Source organism: Chaetodon auriga, chromosome 8, assembly GCF_051107435.1.
Source record: "Chaetodon auriga isolate fChaAug3 chromosome 8, fChaAug3.hap1, whole genome shotgun sequence".
Lineage (NCBI taxonomy): Eukaryota > Metazoa > Chordata > Actinopteri > Chaetodontiformes > Chaetodontidae > Chaetodon > Chaetodon auriga.
Genome location: NC_135081.1, coordinates 19,191,718 through 19,206,934, shown reverse-complemented (window position 1 = coordinate 19,206,934; position 15,217 = coordinate 19,191,718). Strand labels below are relative to the sequence as shown.

The following is a 15,217-nucleotide window of genomic DNA, read 5'->3' as shown; positions in this document are numbered from 1 at the left end:
ATTAACAACATAAAATACACTATGGCCTAATAAATTGTGCCAGATATTGTAACATAAGATACTTGCATACTTTCCAAAACATGTATAAACCTAAAATAAAAGTTACGGATAGAATTTTGTTATTATATAATCCAAAAGTTATGTAGCTTGCTATTGATATATGGCTTTTTCATTCTGCCATTTACTGAAATATACTGTTGAAAAATTTTGGGGGGAAGCAAGCAAAATATCATCTCAGTAAGGTAAGAAAGTTAAACTGATCATGGAAATATGTCTTGTCTCTGTGATAATGACAATAGGACTTAGCTTTAAAGAAACAAAGACGGTGTCTCTGATTTTTTCCAAACAGATCTGCTTGTCAATGACAACGTTTGTCTCCAAGTCTAATATTTTATGTCTTAACATTTAACAATGTATGTAATTCAACTGTGTAACTAGCATCACTGCAGGGAAGGACATTATTATTATTATGACACAGCCAATGAAAGAGCAGATTAAAAAAGTAAATCCACACTGTGTTTGATGAATCTCAATGAGTGATCCGGGCCTGATGAAACCGAGGATAACGGTGTTCAGCGGCGACAGAAACTGGAGCTAAAACCACCGTTTTCACTTTTTAAGTGAACTGCTGTGAAAACGTGGGGACGGTCTCTGTTTTGTCTGCACTGACCCCAGGTGACACGCACGGAGGACGCAGAACACGATGTGTCTGACACAGCTCTGACAGTAAATTTAAGAAATACTCTGCAGGATGTTTAAATGATAACCCTATCTAAAACAGTTAATAATTTTACTTTTTGACAATTTACGGGGGCTTCTCATTAAGAGAAGCCTTCTAGAGAAATACTAAAAGAGCGTTAATTCCTAAATTTTAAATGTTAGCCTGGTAATACTAGTATACTGACTACATACATTATTATTATGGTGGCCATTGTACTTATTTAGCAAACGAACAAGATAAGAACAACAAGAACTACACTGAAAAGTATGTTCTGACAAACATAATCTCAAATGCCACAAAATCCAACTTTATCTGTGTAAAAACGACATTTTTAACGCAGTGCAGGCTGGGTATGAAAAGCTGGTCTAAATATCCTCCAATGAGAAAGGGCCATACTAGACCGGCAGCACAAAGGGGGTGGGACTTATCGTCACAGCCAAACAGCGAACGTCATGGCTTTTGGCCCTCTGCCGTAGATAATCGAATCAATATTGGTGAATCACACTGAAAAGCGTGTTGATATTGCAGTTGTTGTTGTTTGCATTGCCGTAAAAGAAATTAATGTCAGTTGACAAGTCACAAGGTTTACCTGACAGACATTAGAGCTGAAAATATGCTGTTGCTACCTGTTGCTATTTTATTATTTACTTGCTACCAAGATCAATTACTAACGAAATATTACATATTGCAGTTGACATTTACTGCACCCTCTTTTCAGTCAGAAGGTTGTTGCAGGATATTGCTTTCAGATGAACTGATGCAATAGATCATAATAAGAATATTGCTCATGTCTTTATGCTTGATAGCAGTTTTCTTTTGTACCAAGTAATGACGAAAGAAAAGCAAAGGACAGCAAGAATGTTCATCAGAGCAACAAATCCCACACTTTTACACCTGCAAGAGACATGTTTACATCATTGGAGCATCTTTATAGCAAAGAAGGTGTTTTTTTCAGTCATTTTCAAAGAAAAGACAAAGGAGTGGGGACTTTGTCATCAGAACTGATCAGAGACCATTTAAGACACGTTACATCTCACACCATGCTGTGCTATATTTGTTGTTTTTTGTTGTTCCAATTGAACATGTAGAATTGGAGATTCCAGTCATAGTATACTCATAATGTTAATGCCATTGATCTTCATATTTGACCGTTAAGTACTTTAACCAGAGTTATGACTTGGAAAAACATGTAACTCAGATGGGTTGGTGAATTGACAAGTTAAACTGGATTGGTTGAAAGTAGACAGATCTACTACTTTGTTTGTGTACCGCACTTTTTACACCAATACATTTATTTGTTCATTCAAATTGCCTTGCTGATTCAGATTAATGATACAAAATATAATCGACGCGTAAGTCTTTTGTCATAAATTGAAATTAGACTTTATTCATCCAGGGGGTGTGATTACGCCCCAACTCTTGCCTCCTTCACCTCTGACACGTTAATCCATACGTGGAAAGGCTTTCCACACAGCACTTGAACGCAGCAAGACATTTTGCGCTTCCCCTTCCTCAAAAGGGGAGATGCGTTCGCGGGCGTGCCGCCATAAACCAATGGAGCCGAGAGAGAGGAGGGGTTAACTTTTCCATGTTCATAAATACACCGAGCTACCTTCACACGTCCGCTCTCTCGACCCAGACGAAGTGTACCCCGGTAGGCTGTCGGTACCGTTTTAATTCATAGCAAAACACTCACAAAAAACTCCGCAACCATGTCCAGGAAATTCTTCGTTGGTGGAAACTGGAAGATGAACGGCGACAAGAAAAGCCTCGGGGAGCTCATCCAGACCATGAACGGAGCCAAGGTGGACCCCAATGTCGGTATGTGGATTTTGACAACCGCCACACCAGACCCCCTTTTGAACATTCATAATTTTAGCCACCTGTTTCCCCATTATCACGGTCACATTGTTAGCTCCTGCAGCCACCCGTCCGCGTTTTGTTTCCTCTTTTTTCATGTCACAACCGAATTGCCATCCCGAGTCAAAATGGCTCGGTCATTCAATAAGTCAATGTCACCATTAGCATCACAAACCCGCATCTTCTTCATTTTATGCCCTCATGAGGTTACGGTCAGTGTGAGCTCTGTTTGCACCCCATTTTACCCGAGCCAACGCATAACCCCAGACAGATGGAAATGTATGGTGACAGGAGAGGGATTTTCAGTAATGTCGGCTCTGGTGGGTGTGCGTTTGCAGCGGCACGTAGTCCCCAACCAGCCCTGCCTCTGCTGTGGAAGTACAGGGTGCGTTCAAGTGCAGGCTGCTCCTTAACCGCTGCTCTGTCGTGTACAAACTGGTGAGACAGGGGCCTATCGTGAGCTTCGGTTTTAAGTTATTTTTAGTTTAAGTCGTTTGGACAGCTGGGGAACGGAATTCATGGTCACGAAGCATTAAACAGCTGGGAAGGCCGTTGAAAACACTGATACAGTTGTGTAGTCTTCGATTTTTCCAGCATGACTGGAATGCAGCAGGAGACATTCGCCCTGTTGCTGCTTGCTTCCTGCAGGCTGCTGCTCCTGCTGCTGTTTTACGAGGACATTACTCTGCTTTTTCATTCACTGCACCACACTCTGCTGGGAGCACAGAGACGCTGAATGTGTCCAAGCCTGCTTCTGCTGTCATCGGTCCAGCTGTGCTCCTCCTGCAAGTTGTGGTTATGCAACTGTAACAGTGTGTGTACCAATCACAGGTCTGATCTGCTCAGGAGCAAACTGTCGCTCTGTTCGGCCTGCAGCAGGCCAGGCTATCCTTGGACCTTGCTCCGTTAACGAATCCGCCCCCTTACAGTGCCGGAGTGAAAATCAAGCAGACTTTTCCCACTGGCCTCTAAGTACAGCTTGAAAGTCAAAGTTCAGTCGTTTCCTCCCCACACTGATTTTCTTCACATGCTGGATATTTAAACTCTGGTTCTTTTTATTTGACCCTTCTGGACGCCGTCTAATGACTTTTCTCTGACCTCTGCAGAATGCGGCCATGTAGGCGACCTTTAGGAGGCTGAACTCAGACCTTTAATGCAGAGAGGTTTGAGTGTGGCCGGGGAAACGTGACCTTTACCAAACCAATAATAACAGGAGGCCTTTAATATAGACTCTCATAACCCCAAGATAAAGTTACATTTTGAATGTCAGTGTCTTGACTGTACTGTACTCTGCTTGACCCATGCAGACTGTACTGCTGCTGTAAATCAAGTTTGCACATGAGGGCAAGCGTGTGGCGTTTGGAGACAGTGCAATATGTATAGATTTAAAAAGTTACACCATTTTTAATGAGTTTCGTCATGCAGTTTGTCATTTGAGTTGCAGCACACAAGTGCCGAATTAGCGCTGAAGCCGTCAACAGCATCTGAAAACATGAGTATCTCAAGATTTGACTTTTGCACACTGATGTAAATTTCAGGCCTGTTAGTTAATTTGAGTGTGATGGCAGTTTCTAGTTGTGGGTATTGAATTTTGGTGGTGGTTGACGCTTTAAACATCAGGTTTGAAAAGAGGAGCTTGATTTTGTCCCTTTATTGCCCCTGGTGTTGTTATGCTTTTGGCCCACTGTTAAAATCTGCAAAACTGTGTCATGTCAGTGATATTAAGGACGTTGGTCAAAAATGTCTTTATTTGTTAGTCTCCTGCAGGGACTACACATAAACCTAACCTATGCGTTCTTTTCTTCTTCTGTGTTATCAGAGGTGGTGTGCGGTGCTCCTTCAATCTACCTGGACTTTGCCAGGTCCAAGCTGGACGCCAAGTTTGGCGTGGCTGCTCAGAACTGTTACAAAGTTCCCAAGGGTGCCTTCACTGGGGAGATCAGGTACGATATGTGTCCCTCGAGGGAAAGTAACTAGGGTTTGATAAAGAGGAAATCGATGGATGGATGGATGGATGGATGAAACAAGAGTTATTAGGTTAGATCACAAATATGAAATCTTGTTAATATTTCATATCACAGCATTAAAACGGTGTTGATTATTTTGTGTTCATAGTTTGAATATTGTCTGTCTGCAGCCCTGCGATGATCAAGGACTGTGGTGTGAACTGGGTGATCCTGGGACACTCTGAGAGGCGCCACGTCTTCGGAGAGAGTGATGAGGTAAGTCTGGAGGATTTTATCTTTTATCATCTTTATTAGTCTGTTGTGAAGCCGAGCGCTATATGGTGAGAGCTACATCCTTGTAGATGAGCAGAAAAGCATTTAAACGCATCATTCCTCAGGTGTACACTTTGGGATTAGATGCTTGTGTGTGTGTTGTGTTAGCTCATCGGTCAGAAGACCGCCCACGCTCTGGAGACTGGTCTGGGTGTCATCGCCTGCATCGGCGAGAAACTGGACGAGAGGGAGGGCGGCATCACCGAGAAGGTCGTCTTTGCTCAGACCAAGGTCATCGCAGGTACGCCACCCCCGACGGTCTGAACCACAGAGTTTTACAGGCACAGGAGAGAAAGTCGAATGCCTTCACCTTTAAACAGACACTTAAACCAGAGTTTTGAAAAGCAGCCCTTCAGAGAGTGTCTTTAAAAACAAAGAAACCTCAGTTTTGATGACCTAAAACGTATGTGATCGAGGGGCCGAGCACAGAGGAAAATGTTCCTTTTTCTGTGTATACGTGTGGTCAAGGCGCAAATGTTGTAACACACATTTCAGACACAGTTTGTGTAAGCTGGAGCGAGGTGGAAATCAGAAACCTTCTGAAATACAAATTCAAGTCTTATCACACGTCTGTTTCACAGATAATGTAAAGGACTGGAGCAAGGTCGTGCTTGCTTATGAGCCTGTGTGGGCCATTGGCACCGGCAAGACCGCCTCCCCGCAGCAGGTAAATACAAGTGAACCCTGAAAATCATTACGACAGCCTCTTCCTTGAACCCACCGTAATGCGCCTGTTTCCTGTGTGATATCTCAGGCTCAGGAAGTCCATGAGAAACTGAGGGAGTGGCTGAAGACCAACGTGTCAGAGGCTGTGGCCAACTCTGTGAGGATCATCTATGGAGGTCAGTCAGCGCCTCGAGATAAAGTTCGTTCTCATTTCCCGCATCAGTCTGCGTTCATTCATCTGCTCTTCTTCTCAGGCTCTGTGACTGGCCCCACCTGCAAGGAGCTCGCCGCCCAGAAGGACGTCGACGGTTTCCTCGTGGGCGGAGCCTCCCTCAAGCCCGAGTTCATCGACATCATCAACGCCAAGGCATAAAAACTGCGGCGGCTGCAGCAAGACCATGTCCAGATCAGAGGCCAGCTCCATTCAGACGATCCGGCTCCATCATCCCACACTCTCAGCACTTAGTCCTCTTCCCCTTTTTATTCAAAGTATTTGTGTAATGTCGTCATTCCCTCCTTTTCCTTTATTTTTCTTTTCCTGATATTCTTTGTCATGAAGAAAAGGGACAGGTTGACACACACACACACTGTACTGCACTGAAAAGAGTTAAGTCCACTGAGAATAGCCTGTGTGCATACTAACTTCCACACCAAGTGCTCAAGCTGTAAAGACTGACAATTACACCTTGAGGTGGGCGGCCAGTCCACGCCTTTACTTGAAAAGTTTACGAACTTTTTTTTGTAAACAGTGTCTCAGCTCTTGTCAATCAGATTTGTCTTTTTAATATTAGTGTCTCTTGTGTAATTATGACGTTCTGTGGCTTTTACCCCCCTGTAGATGTGCATGATCCGCTCTCTCCTTGGCTGTTTTGGCCATGAGGGAAGTGTCCATTAACTGTTTATCATATTGGTCGAAGGGTGGGAAGGCTGTAAGGAAACATAATTAAAGGTTTAGAGACTGATTTAGTGTGTTGTGTCTTGTTTTGTTTTTGTCTTGATGTCTGTCCTCTGATTTTCCGAAGAAGCCCTTCCATATTCACTCATAGGCTTCATAACCCCTCAGAGTGTCTCGTTACAGCACTCCTGTTAAGACAATGTCACGCAGAGAAGCATGTGACTATTTTTATCTCTGAACTAAAACAGGCTCAGCAGTGAAAGATGCATTTATCAGAAGAAAATGGCTGACAGCTACAAACTCGGATACAGAAACATAAAATAAATCCCAAAGCACACTGAGCGTTTCAGTCGCCACATCTTGTGTTTTTTGTAAAAAGGCTTTATTCCCACTTCAGGTCTGAGATGAGTTCACAGTGACTGACGAAGGTCGGTTTCTAACCAACTTCTAACACTTTCATTGTGCTGGATCAGGAAGCAAAGACATACCTCCCTCAAGTTCCCCCTTAAATTAAGACAAGGATTAGAGTGTGTGTGTGTGTGTGTGTGTGTGTGTGTGTTATTAAAAACACACTCTTGGTGTGCCAAAGTGTGTGCCCTAATGTAGTAAGTACATAAATAAGCATTTTGAATTGTGTGTGAGAGACCAGATAATGTGAGGTTTGAGGTATTTTTTCTAAATTGTGCTTGGATGCTGTGTGTTTCTGTGGTCTTGAGCTGGATTTGCTCAGTAAAGTTCTTTCAGTATAAATGTTCTTTTGTTGAAACACACTGTTGACAGTTACAGTACAATAGCTGAGACAACAGGACGGTAACAGGCAGAGCCGTTCATGGAACAGAATACCAGACGCGTGCAGGTGGGGGGCACCTATTGTGTTTTCATCAGCCCGTCCCTGGAGCAGCTTAGTTCAGGCTGGGGTCAAAATTTCTTTTTCGATTTCTTTCACAATCCACACATCTGTCTTCGGCAAACACTTGGTTTGAATCAAATATTTGCTGTCCCGGTGTCTTTGTCTTCTTTAAATTGTGAAACAGCCACAGGACTGCAGGTATGTGCAGAAGGGGACAAAATAACAAGAATACCTGTGCAAATCAATCAAAATCACACAAGATTCCTTTTTAGAATAATGATTTATTTTATTTCATATATGAACGGGGACATGACAAAACATGACAGTGTCATATTAAAACTTTTCATTTGTGGAGCCTCTTTTACAAACAAGAGCCTTTAGTAAACAGAAATGTCATAAGCCTTACAGTGTTTTGTTCTTTCAACAAATGTTACGTCAATGCATTGCACTGCATCATGTTATAAAATGCTGCTTTTATTTTGTCCACCTCCCTCTGCAGCCTGGATGCCACTGAAGAGCAGGGGTCTTGCCTTTGCACCCCCGGTCCAGCAGGCGGCGGTAGTTCCTCAAGCTGAGCACTCAGCGTGGCTCCGTCTCATGTCTGTGTTTACAAGCGAAGCGTGACGTTCACGGACTCGCAAAAATACGTCCTCTAGCGCAACCAAAAGCTGCTAATTCCCTTTAGAAACGTCCAAGATGCTTTCACTGAAAGCTTTTCTCAACGAGAGACTGACGGCCGCGGCGGAGGAGATATTTGGAGCTGTTGAGAAGACAATAGCCGAGTACAAAGAGGAGATTTCTCGTTCAAAAGATCTGGAAATCAGTCGTCTCAGGATGCAGCTGAAGCTTCTCAAGTCAGGTTGGTTTGAATGGAGTCTGCTTGCAGCCAAACCTCATGCAGCTGTGTACATTTTTTAATGAAACGGCATGTTTCTGATGTTATCATGTGTCTTACACCTAGAGCCCCGGTTGGATAGATGCCTTGGAGCCCAGCTGCAGCAGCACACCCAGCACCACCATCACCATCCTCCTCCTCCTCCTCCTCCACTTCAGCAGCAGCACCATCAGTCGGTCCCTGCAGCGGAGGCTCCTGAGTCCCAGCAGTGTGAAGAGGATGGCAGCATGGAGCAGGAGCACCCTGAGCCCTCACAGGTGAAGAAGGAGCAGCAGAGGAGCGCCAGGGATTTCTGGCTGGGTCACGACGCGGAGCAGCTGGAAAGCCTCGAATCAGACATCAAAGACTTCATCTCATCTCCCTCCAGTCTGAGAAGCAGTCTGCAGGACCCCACCTTACCCTTCCACCCCAACCACCACCACCACCACCACCACATCGGCGAGGAGAGCAAGGAGAAGCCCTACTGCTGCTCCGTGTGCGAAAAGCGCTTCAGTAACTGCTCCCACCTCGCAGCTCACATCAGGACGCACACAGGCGAAAGGCCTTACCGATGCGAAATATGCAGGAAGACTTTTATCACAACGAGCGCTCTGAACAGACACCAGACGATCCACACGGAGGGGAAACACTTTGTGTGCAATTACTGTGGGAAATCCTTCAAATGGATGGAGTCTCTTGGCAGGCACATGAGAAGTGTGCATAAGAGAGAGAATATGCCAGTATGACTCACTCACGTGCAGTAGATTCATGGTGTTTCTGTATGTTAGTCATCGATCATTCAAGTATAAAACACCCAATAGGTGACAACAAAGAATGTACTGTGTGTTTTAGTCCTGTTGGTGATTGTGCATGGACCTCGCCAAGCCTTGTGTACATAAAGCTGCTGTAAATGATATGTAAATAAATAAGAAAAAACAGTTTTTTAAATAAAGAAATCGTGGTTAATAGAATAAAATGCTATTACTCTCCATACTTGTTTTAGTCATTTTTAATGTATTCTGCTCTCTGCTGCAGGGACGTATGAAGAGCGAAGTTGCACAGGACGCCAGTAGGTGGCAGTAGCAGCATTTCATTCACAGATTCGCATCAATCTGAAGTACTTGGCAGTGAACAGGCTCGGTGTTAAATGTGTGAGTGCTTTTCTGGGAACTGAGAGTACTCCCAGTCAGTATCCTCCTTCCAGTCAAACCATGAGAGTGGTAGCCCCTTATTCTCAGTGCTGGAAAGTAACTATGTACATTTACATTTGAGATTATTCATATGAAATTTAACCAACAGATTGATGATAATGTATTACTATCGATGGAGCAACCCAGCAATATATAAAGCAGTTTAAAGTAGCTCCACTTTTAGCAGCATTGCAGTGATGCACATGTTAATTTGATGATAACACTTATGTACCTTAGTGAAGATTTGAACACACAGCCAATACTTGGGTATTTCTAAACTGTGGTATTACTACTTCTACTTAATAAAAGATCTGCCAACAGCACTTTAATGTCCATTTAAGTGGTATTTTGTTGTAAAAATCATCTTATTCCACATTGTCTGACACTATCAAATTCAAACTCAAGACTTTCATCCAATAAAAGTATTCTGGATGTCTCATGTGTCACTTTATAGAAACTGTCCCAGAACACAACTAGGTATCTTTTGAAACTTTGGGATCTCCACTAAGTCATTTAAAGATCTGTGGCTTTGAGCTGTTTTTAGCAGCACAACAAGAGTTTTTAAAAGTGGATCGGCTGGTGGCTCAGCCGCATTAAAGAGCATGAAACGGTATTTTAAAAGTGAATAAACTGGCTAAAAGGACCACAAAGATAGCAGCGAATCTCCATATAAAAAAAATAAACAAATAAAATGGGCCTAAAGAGAATCTATGGCCACATGCTCTGTTCATTCTTTATTTTTGACAAATCACTATGTTGCCACGTTAAGAGACCTTTTTCACAGCAGACGCTCTGACTCGTAAGAAAAACACAGGCGTTACTAATAACATTAACGATGCCTCTGTTCTACTCAAGTGTCCTAGTAAACCATGAAAATGTGACAATGAACCAGCATGAACAATAGCAGGTTCGTGTTTTGAGTTTGTGTTAACACATCTTGGCCTGTGCCCCTCTAAAGCGCACACCTTCCAAATGTCTTGGTGGGTAACTGCATGGTTGATGGTACTTCATGGACTGAAGGGAGAGCTTAGCAGCACTTCAAATAGTACTTAGGCACTATTATGAGTGGGAGTTATGAGCTTATGAGTTCAGACAGAGTGAAACAGGTGGTTGAAGGAGCACAGATCCAAAAGCACAGCAGTATTAATTAGAATGAATTCATTTTGACTGGGCAGCTACTGGGAGGTGGGGTGGTATCACACTGATTGTCCTGGCTGATGCTGCATGTGGTAACGTCCAAACCCACTGGCACGTTTGACAGTTATGACTGTAAACAGATTTTCTTTCTCCTGCAAGTTACAATTCTTCACTGTAGTTTACAGTAAATATCCAAAAGTATGTGGACACTGCTTTGGTGAGGACTCTTGCTTCCTGTAGGTATTTTCAACAGAGGACATTCTACCATTATGTAAATGATAAAGTGGCTGAATTCCATTTAGTTGCCTCAGATTCAGGGTCCTGGCATTGTGCATGCTGGATAACTGTCATGGCTGAGTGGAACACTTAAATACAACGGAGCCGCTGTTAATGTTATTAGTAACGCCTGTGATTTTCAATGCCCAGGTGCATAAAGTGAGGTCCATAAAGAAATGCTTTTCTGGGTTTATTGTGGAGGACCACCTTTGGGATGAACTGGAACGCCAGCTGTGGGCCAGACTTTATCACCCAACATCCGTGTCCAACTTCACTAGTGCTCTCTTGGCTCAGTGGGAGCAAATCTCTGCACCCTGGTTCCAAATGTCTCATGGAAGGCCTTTTTATAGGAGCGTGGAAACTGTTATAGCAGCATTTTAAAATCTGTGGATTTGGGATGAGATGTTCAACAAACATGGGGGTCTAATTTTCAGGTGTCCACACACGTTTGGCTCTGCAGTGTGTTTAGCACAAGCTATAAACTTTCGGTCATTACTCTGAACCACACAGTCAGTACAGTTCCCTCCTCAGGGTGAAATTAGACGGGCTTTCCCCCTGCTGCCCTTTCTATTTACTGTCATTATGAAGCCATTACTTATATTCAGGGGTGAAATTGGGATTTGTAATGCGGGGGAGCTGCGAGTGTTGGCCAGCAGTGATGGAAGAAGCATTCAGATCCTTTACTGAAGTGAAAGAACTGACGTCACACTGCAAAAACACTCTGTTATAAGTATCAGTCCTGTATTGAAAATGTTACTTTAGTAAAAGCATTTATCATTAGGAAAATTTACTTAAAGTGTAAATGTAAAAGTATACAAAAATGGATTGACCATTACATATCGTTAGACTATTATCACTCATGCATTAATATAAACCCATGATGTGTCATGTTTGGCTGAGGTGGAGCTCATCTTAACTATTTTGCACCGGAATGCAACGAATGATCATTTTCTCCATTAATCGACTGATTACCCAGAGCCCATTGTCACATCTTCATAAAGATTTGTTTGTCTAACCAATAGTCCAAACCTCAAAATTATTCAAAATAAGCTGACTTATTGTTTCAGTTGTACTTAATGTGTAACAAAACACATTATATAAGCTCTTCATACGTTCTATGTGCTTCATTCAATCTTGATTTGTAAAGTAACTAGTAACTAAAGCTGTGAGATAAATGTAGTGGAGTACAAGTATGCATGAAAAGAAAAGACTCACAGCCATCTTTCTCCTTTTTTAATGTACAAGCATATTAAAAATTGTAAAGTACTTGAATGACTTTCCAGCACTGGGAATAAGGAGTTAGTACCTTCATATGCATATGCAGCAGCAGCAGCAGTGGTTGAACTGAATGTTTTGTGTTATGAGCACGAGTTTTTAATGATCTCATTCACAGGTGACAGCATTAAAGTGTAGTTTAGATATACTGTAGTACTGTCTTGTGAAATGCAGAGTTCACTGTGGTTTTATAGGCTCGAGGACACACATTCCAACAGTCTCATTCAGTTCACATCTCCCTTTCTCATGTGTTGATGAACTTGATTATAGACTGTGGTAAGTGGCCGACACCTACACTTCATTCACGTCTCACAATGTTACAGAACACCTTGTTGAACTGGATTATTATTTCGCGGCTCACTCGCTTGCTGGAGAGAGATTTTCTGAGAGCTCTCATGAACATTCAGGCGCTCTGTGCAGTAAACCACTTAATGTCAAGTGTGCAGAATTAAAATTATCACACATTATCTCTTTGAAATTGAAAATCTAGATTAAAACAAAGCTGAATTATGTGCTGGGGCTGTGCTCCAAATCATGTGGGTGAACCCAAGGACTAGAGTGTTTCTCACTGTTTGCTCTGTGGAGAACTCATGTCAGGAGAGAGGTTACAGGATAACACATGAGTGACTACCTAAGTGTGGATATGACCCTATTGTCTAAGCTTCCAACCCAGCCTGCAGCTTCTCTGCTGTTTGGTAGAAGGACTCGCAACATACCAGAGATAGATTCTACACAGAATCTCCAAAAGAGCAATGTGCTTCCCATTAACTCTGTGGCCAAAGAGCTCCCTCACTCTTTGTTTCCTTTAAGTGGGTACACAATGTTTCAGGTATCTGAGGAAACAAATATATTTGCAAAGATGCTTTGAACTGGTGCTCTCATTTATCTGATGAGAGCACTGCGTGTTTTGTTTGGTAAATCAATTTTTTCTACATTTGATTATCATTATTCCAACACACCTATGACTGAAAACAACAAAAACCTGTATGACTGATTATATATACAGTATATCCTGAAGTGTAATGTAATATTTATTTCAAACCTTATCCATATGACTGTCTGAATCCTGCAGCTGCTACAGAGCATTTGACAGTGGATGAATGAAATAGAGCTCATTTGGATTGTGAATTTCATTTATCTGCATCAAAAGCCTTGTTTCCACTTCGAGATATGTGCTGCTGTCATCCTCTTCACAAACCCAGCACCAAATCATGTGATCAAAATACTCATTCAATTTCATAAATATTTCATGTCCAGCTATGCTGTCTTTAATAACAACTTTCTACCACGCTCAAGCCCAATATTGTGTTTGGTGCCAGCAGAGGCTTTAATGCAATTAATGATCTTCACAGTAATGGAGTTTTTCCATCCTACTCTGTGCCCTAAACTTGCCAACAATCCTCTGCTTCCATTTCTGTTAGAATAAGCACTTTAAAAACCTCGCTTTCTTAATTCTTCTTGTGATTAATTATCCGAGTGTTTTATCCTCAACCTTGATCAAACATATCTGTTCGGTTTCACAGACACCAGTGGTGGACTCGGGCTGTCTGAGCCACAGGGGTGAACGAAAGCAAAAAGGGCACCAGCACACAGAAAGCCACATTTTCTCCACTGAAATGACACTCTTGAGGGCCCTTTATCATGTTTTATCTACCACCAGGGCATCCAAGAGGGCACTTTTGGCACCAGTGACACACACTGCACTACTAATCATAAAAGATTAATGGGAACAAGATCTAGGTATGGACATGATCGATGAATAGCAGATTCACACTGAAGATTTCATCCATTCTTTTTTCTAACTGTTGGAAGCACTGTAAGAACATGTATCCCTACACACACCCAGCCATCTATTTCTACACCTGGGGGGCCTCTCCCAGCATGAATTGGGCAGTGGGCAGGGAAACACCTCTGGACACCCCAACAATAACAGAAATATGAAGTTAAAAAAAAAAAACAGACACCATGACTGCTTCTCCAGCTGTAGTCATCCCCTAATGTGCCAAACAGCTGTTGTATGTAGGTATTCTTTTCAACCCTGTTCCTGGACCCAGTGAACACCAGTAAGCTCTCCATTTTCAGTTTCGTTCACATAGATGAGGAAACTGGCAAACTGTGGACAATGAGCTGGTGGAAGGAAGCAGAGAGCTCCGGTCGCCCACATGTTGTCTACAACCACTTGAAAATGATCAGCAATGCCTCGACATGATCCTGTGGGATCATTTTCCGAGGGCCTGAATGGAGTGAGCAAGAGGTCAGAAGAGATTGATTGTACGGGTGAGAGGAGGTGAAAAAGGCAACAGACTCTGTTCTCAGCCAGCACTTGTGCCGATGTACAGTTTGTCTGTTGATGCTATTGGCTGAGATGGCACTCCTGCAGATGAATGAGATGCTGGAGGGTTTGCTCAAGCAGAGGTTTCAGTGACGGGGGTGAGTACACCTCCATGACACAGGAAAAACATTTTGCATCTAATTGATTGAAGCGAACAGATGAGCTCCGATGTAAAACGGCAGCAGTAAAATCAGAGATGACAGTCGAACAGGAGCAGCTACTGCGTAAGCCGGCCAAAAATGGACGAGAAGGGAAGCAGAGGAGCAGCCGCAGTCAGCGCTCAGGCGGAGACACAGTGGACAGGTGCAATACGAGGTTAGTGGTGGTCAGAGGGCAAAGTTTATAAAGTATGACAGCTCCAGCAGGAGGAGAAAGATGGCTGTGGAACAAACATGTTGGCTCGAAGTCCCAGAAAAGTGTGTTGAAACTGTCGCTCTGAGGCAAAACAGAGCTTGAATGAAAAGGGAAAGAGTAGGGAGGAGGATGACTGTTGCTGGAGGGAGCTGTGGGACAGGGACTAAGCTAAATTAGTCAGCATTTGTGCAAGGTACGCTGTGCTAGCATCAAACCCAAACATAAGATCTATGACGGTGTATCTTGATATAGCCTGTGGTAGCATTTGGAAGTCAGTGTGTTTGTGAAGATGCTTTCTTTGGTTAATGGCACAGGGGGGTAGCTGGATCCCACTGTATGTAGAGCCAGATTCACATTCACTTGCTTTGTACATCTTCCAACAGTCTGCTACAAATGTGAAGGCGTTTCATTGTTATTCTCATTTTACTTTTAATTCATTTGCAACAACTTGTCTGAGATTCACATTCATACAGTTACAATTATCAGCTGCTACGAAGGGCACATGACA

General features: G+C 42.9%; 2 protein-coding genes and 1 non-coding gene across 3 annotated transcripts; 2 read left to right on the top strand and 1 right to left on the bottom strand.

The window, feature by feature from the left end:
• Positions 1–809: 809 nt before the first annotated feature.
• On the bottom strand, positions 810–866 carry LOC143325320 (U7 small nuclear RNA). Its single transcript, XR_013077521.1, has one exon. It is a non-coding gene; the product is annotated as a U7 small nuclear RNA (small nuclear RNA).
• Positions 867–2,219: 1,353 nt separating this feature from the next.
• tpi1b (triosephosphate isomerase 1b) lies at positions 2,220–6,488 on the top strand. The gene is made up of 7 exons (XM_076737980.1): positions 2,220–2,542; positions 4,401–4,524; positions 4,719–4,803; positions 4,969–5,101; positions 5,442–5,527; positions 5,615–5,702; positions 5,781–6,488. Exons 1-7 carry the CDS (start codon positions 2,434–2,436, stop codon positions 5,897–5,899), a joined length of 744 nt encoding a protein of 247 aa, XP_076594095.1. The 5' UTR covers positions 2,220–2,433; the 3' UTR covers positions 5,900–6,488.
• Positions 6,489–7,876: 1,388 nt separating this feature from the next.
• Positions 7,877–9,656, top strand: LOC143324907 (uncharacterized). The gene is made up of 2 exons (XM_076737714.1): positions 7,877–8,130; positions 8,233–9,656. The coding sequence occupies exons 1-2, from the start codon at positions 7,968–7,970 to the stop codon at positions 8,889–8,891; spliced, it is 822 nt and encodes a 273-aa protein (XP_076593829.1). The 5' UTR covers positions 7,877–7,967; the 3' UTR covers positions 8,892–9,656.
• The last annotated feature ends 5,561 nt before the right edge of the window (positions 9,657–15,217 follow it).

Excerpts from the sequence above, each read along its gene's own strand:
- tpi1b (XM_076737980.1), top strand. The coding sequence starts at position 2,434 with ATGTCCAGGAAATTCTTCGTTGGTGGAAACTGGAAGATGAACGGCGAC. Across the intron at positions 5,102-5,441 it reads TCAGACCAAGGTCATCGCAG|ATAATGTAAAGGACTGGAGC; the intron begins GTACGCCACCCC and ends TCTGTTTCACAG. Across the intron at positions 5,703-5,780 it reads TGTGAGGATCATCTATGGAG|GCTCTGTGACTGGCCCCACC; the intron begins GTCAGTCAGCGC and ends TCTTCTTCTCAG.
- LOC143324907 (XM_076737714.1), top strand. The coding sequence starts at position 7,968 with ATGCTTTCACTGAAAGCTTTTCTCAACGAGAGACTGACGGCCGCGGCG. Across the intron at positions 8,131-8,232 it reads GCTGAAGCTTCTCAAGTCAG|AGCCCCGGTTGGATAGATGC; the intron begins GTTGGTTTGAAT and ends TCTTACACCTAG.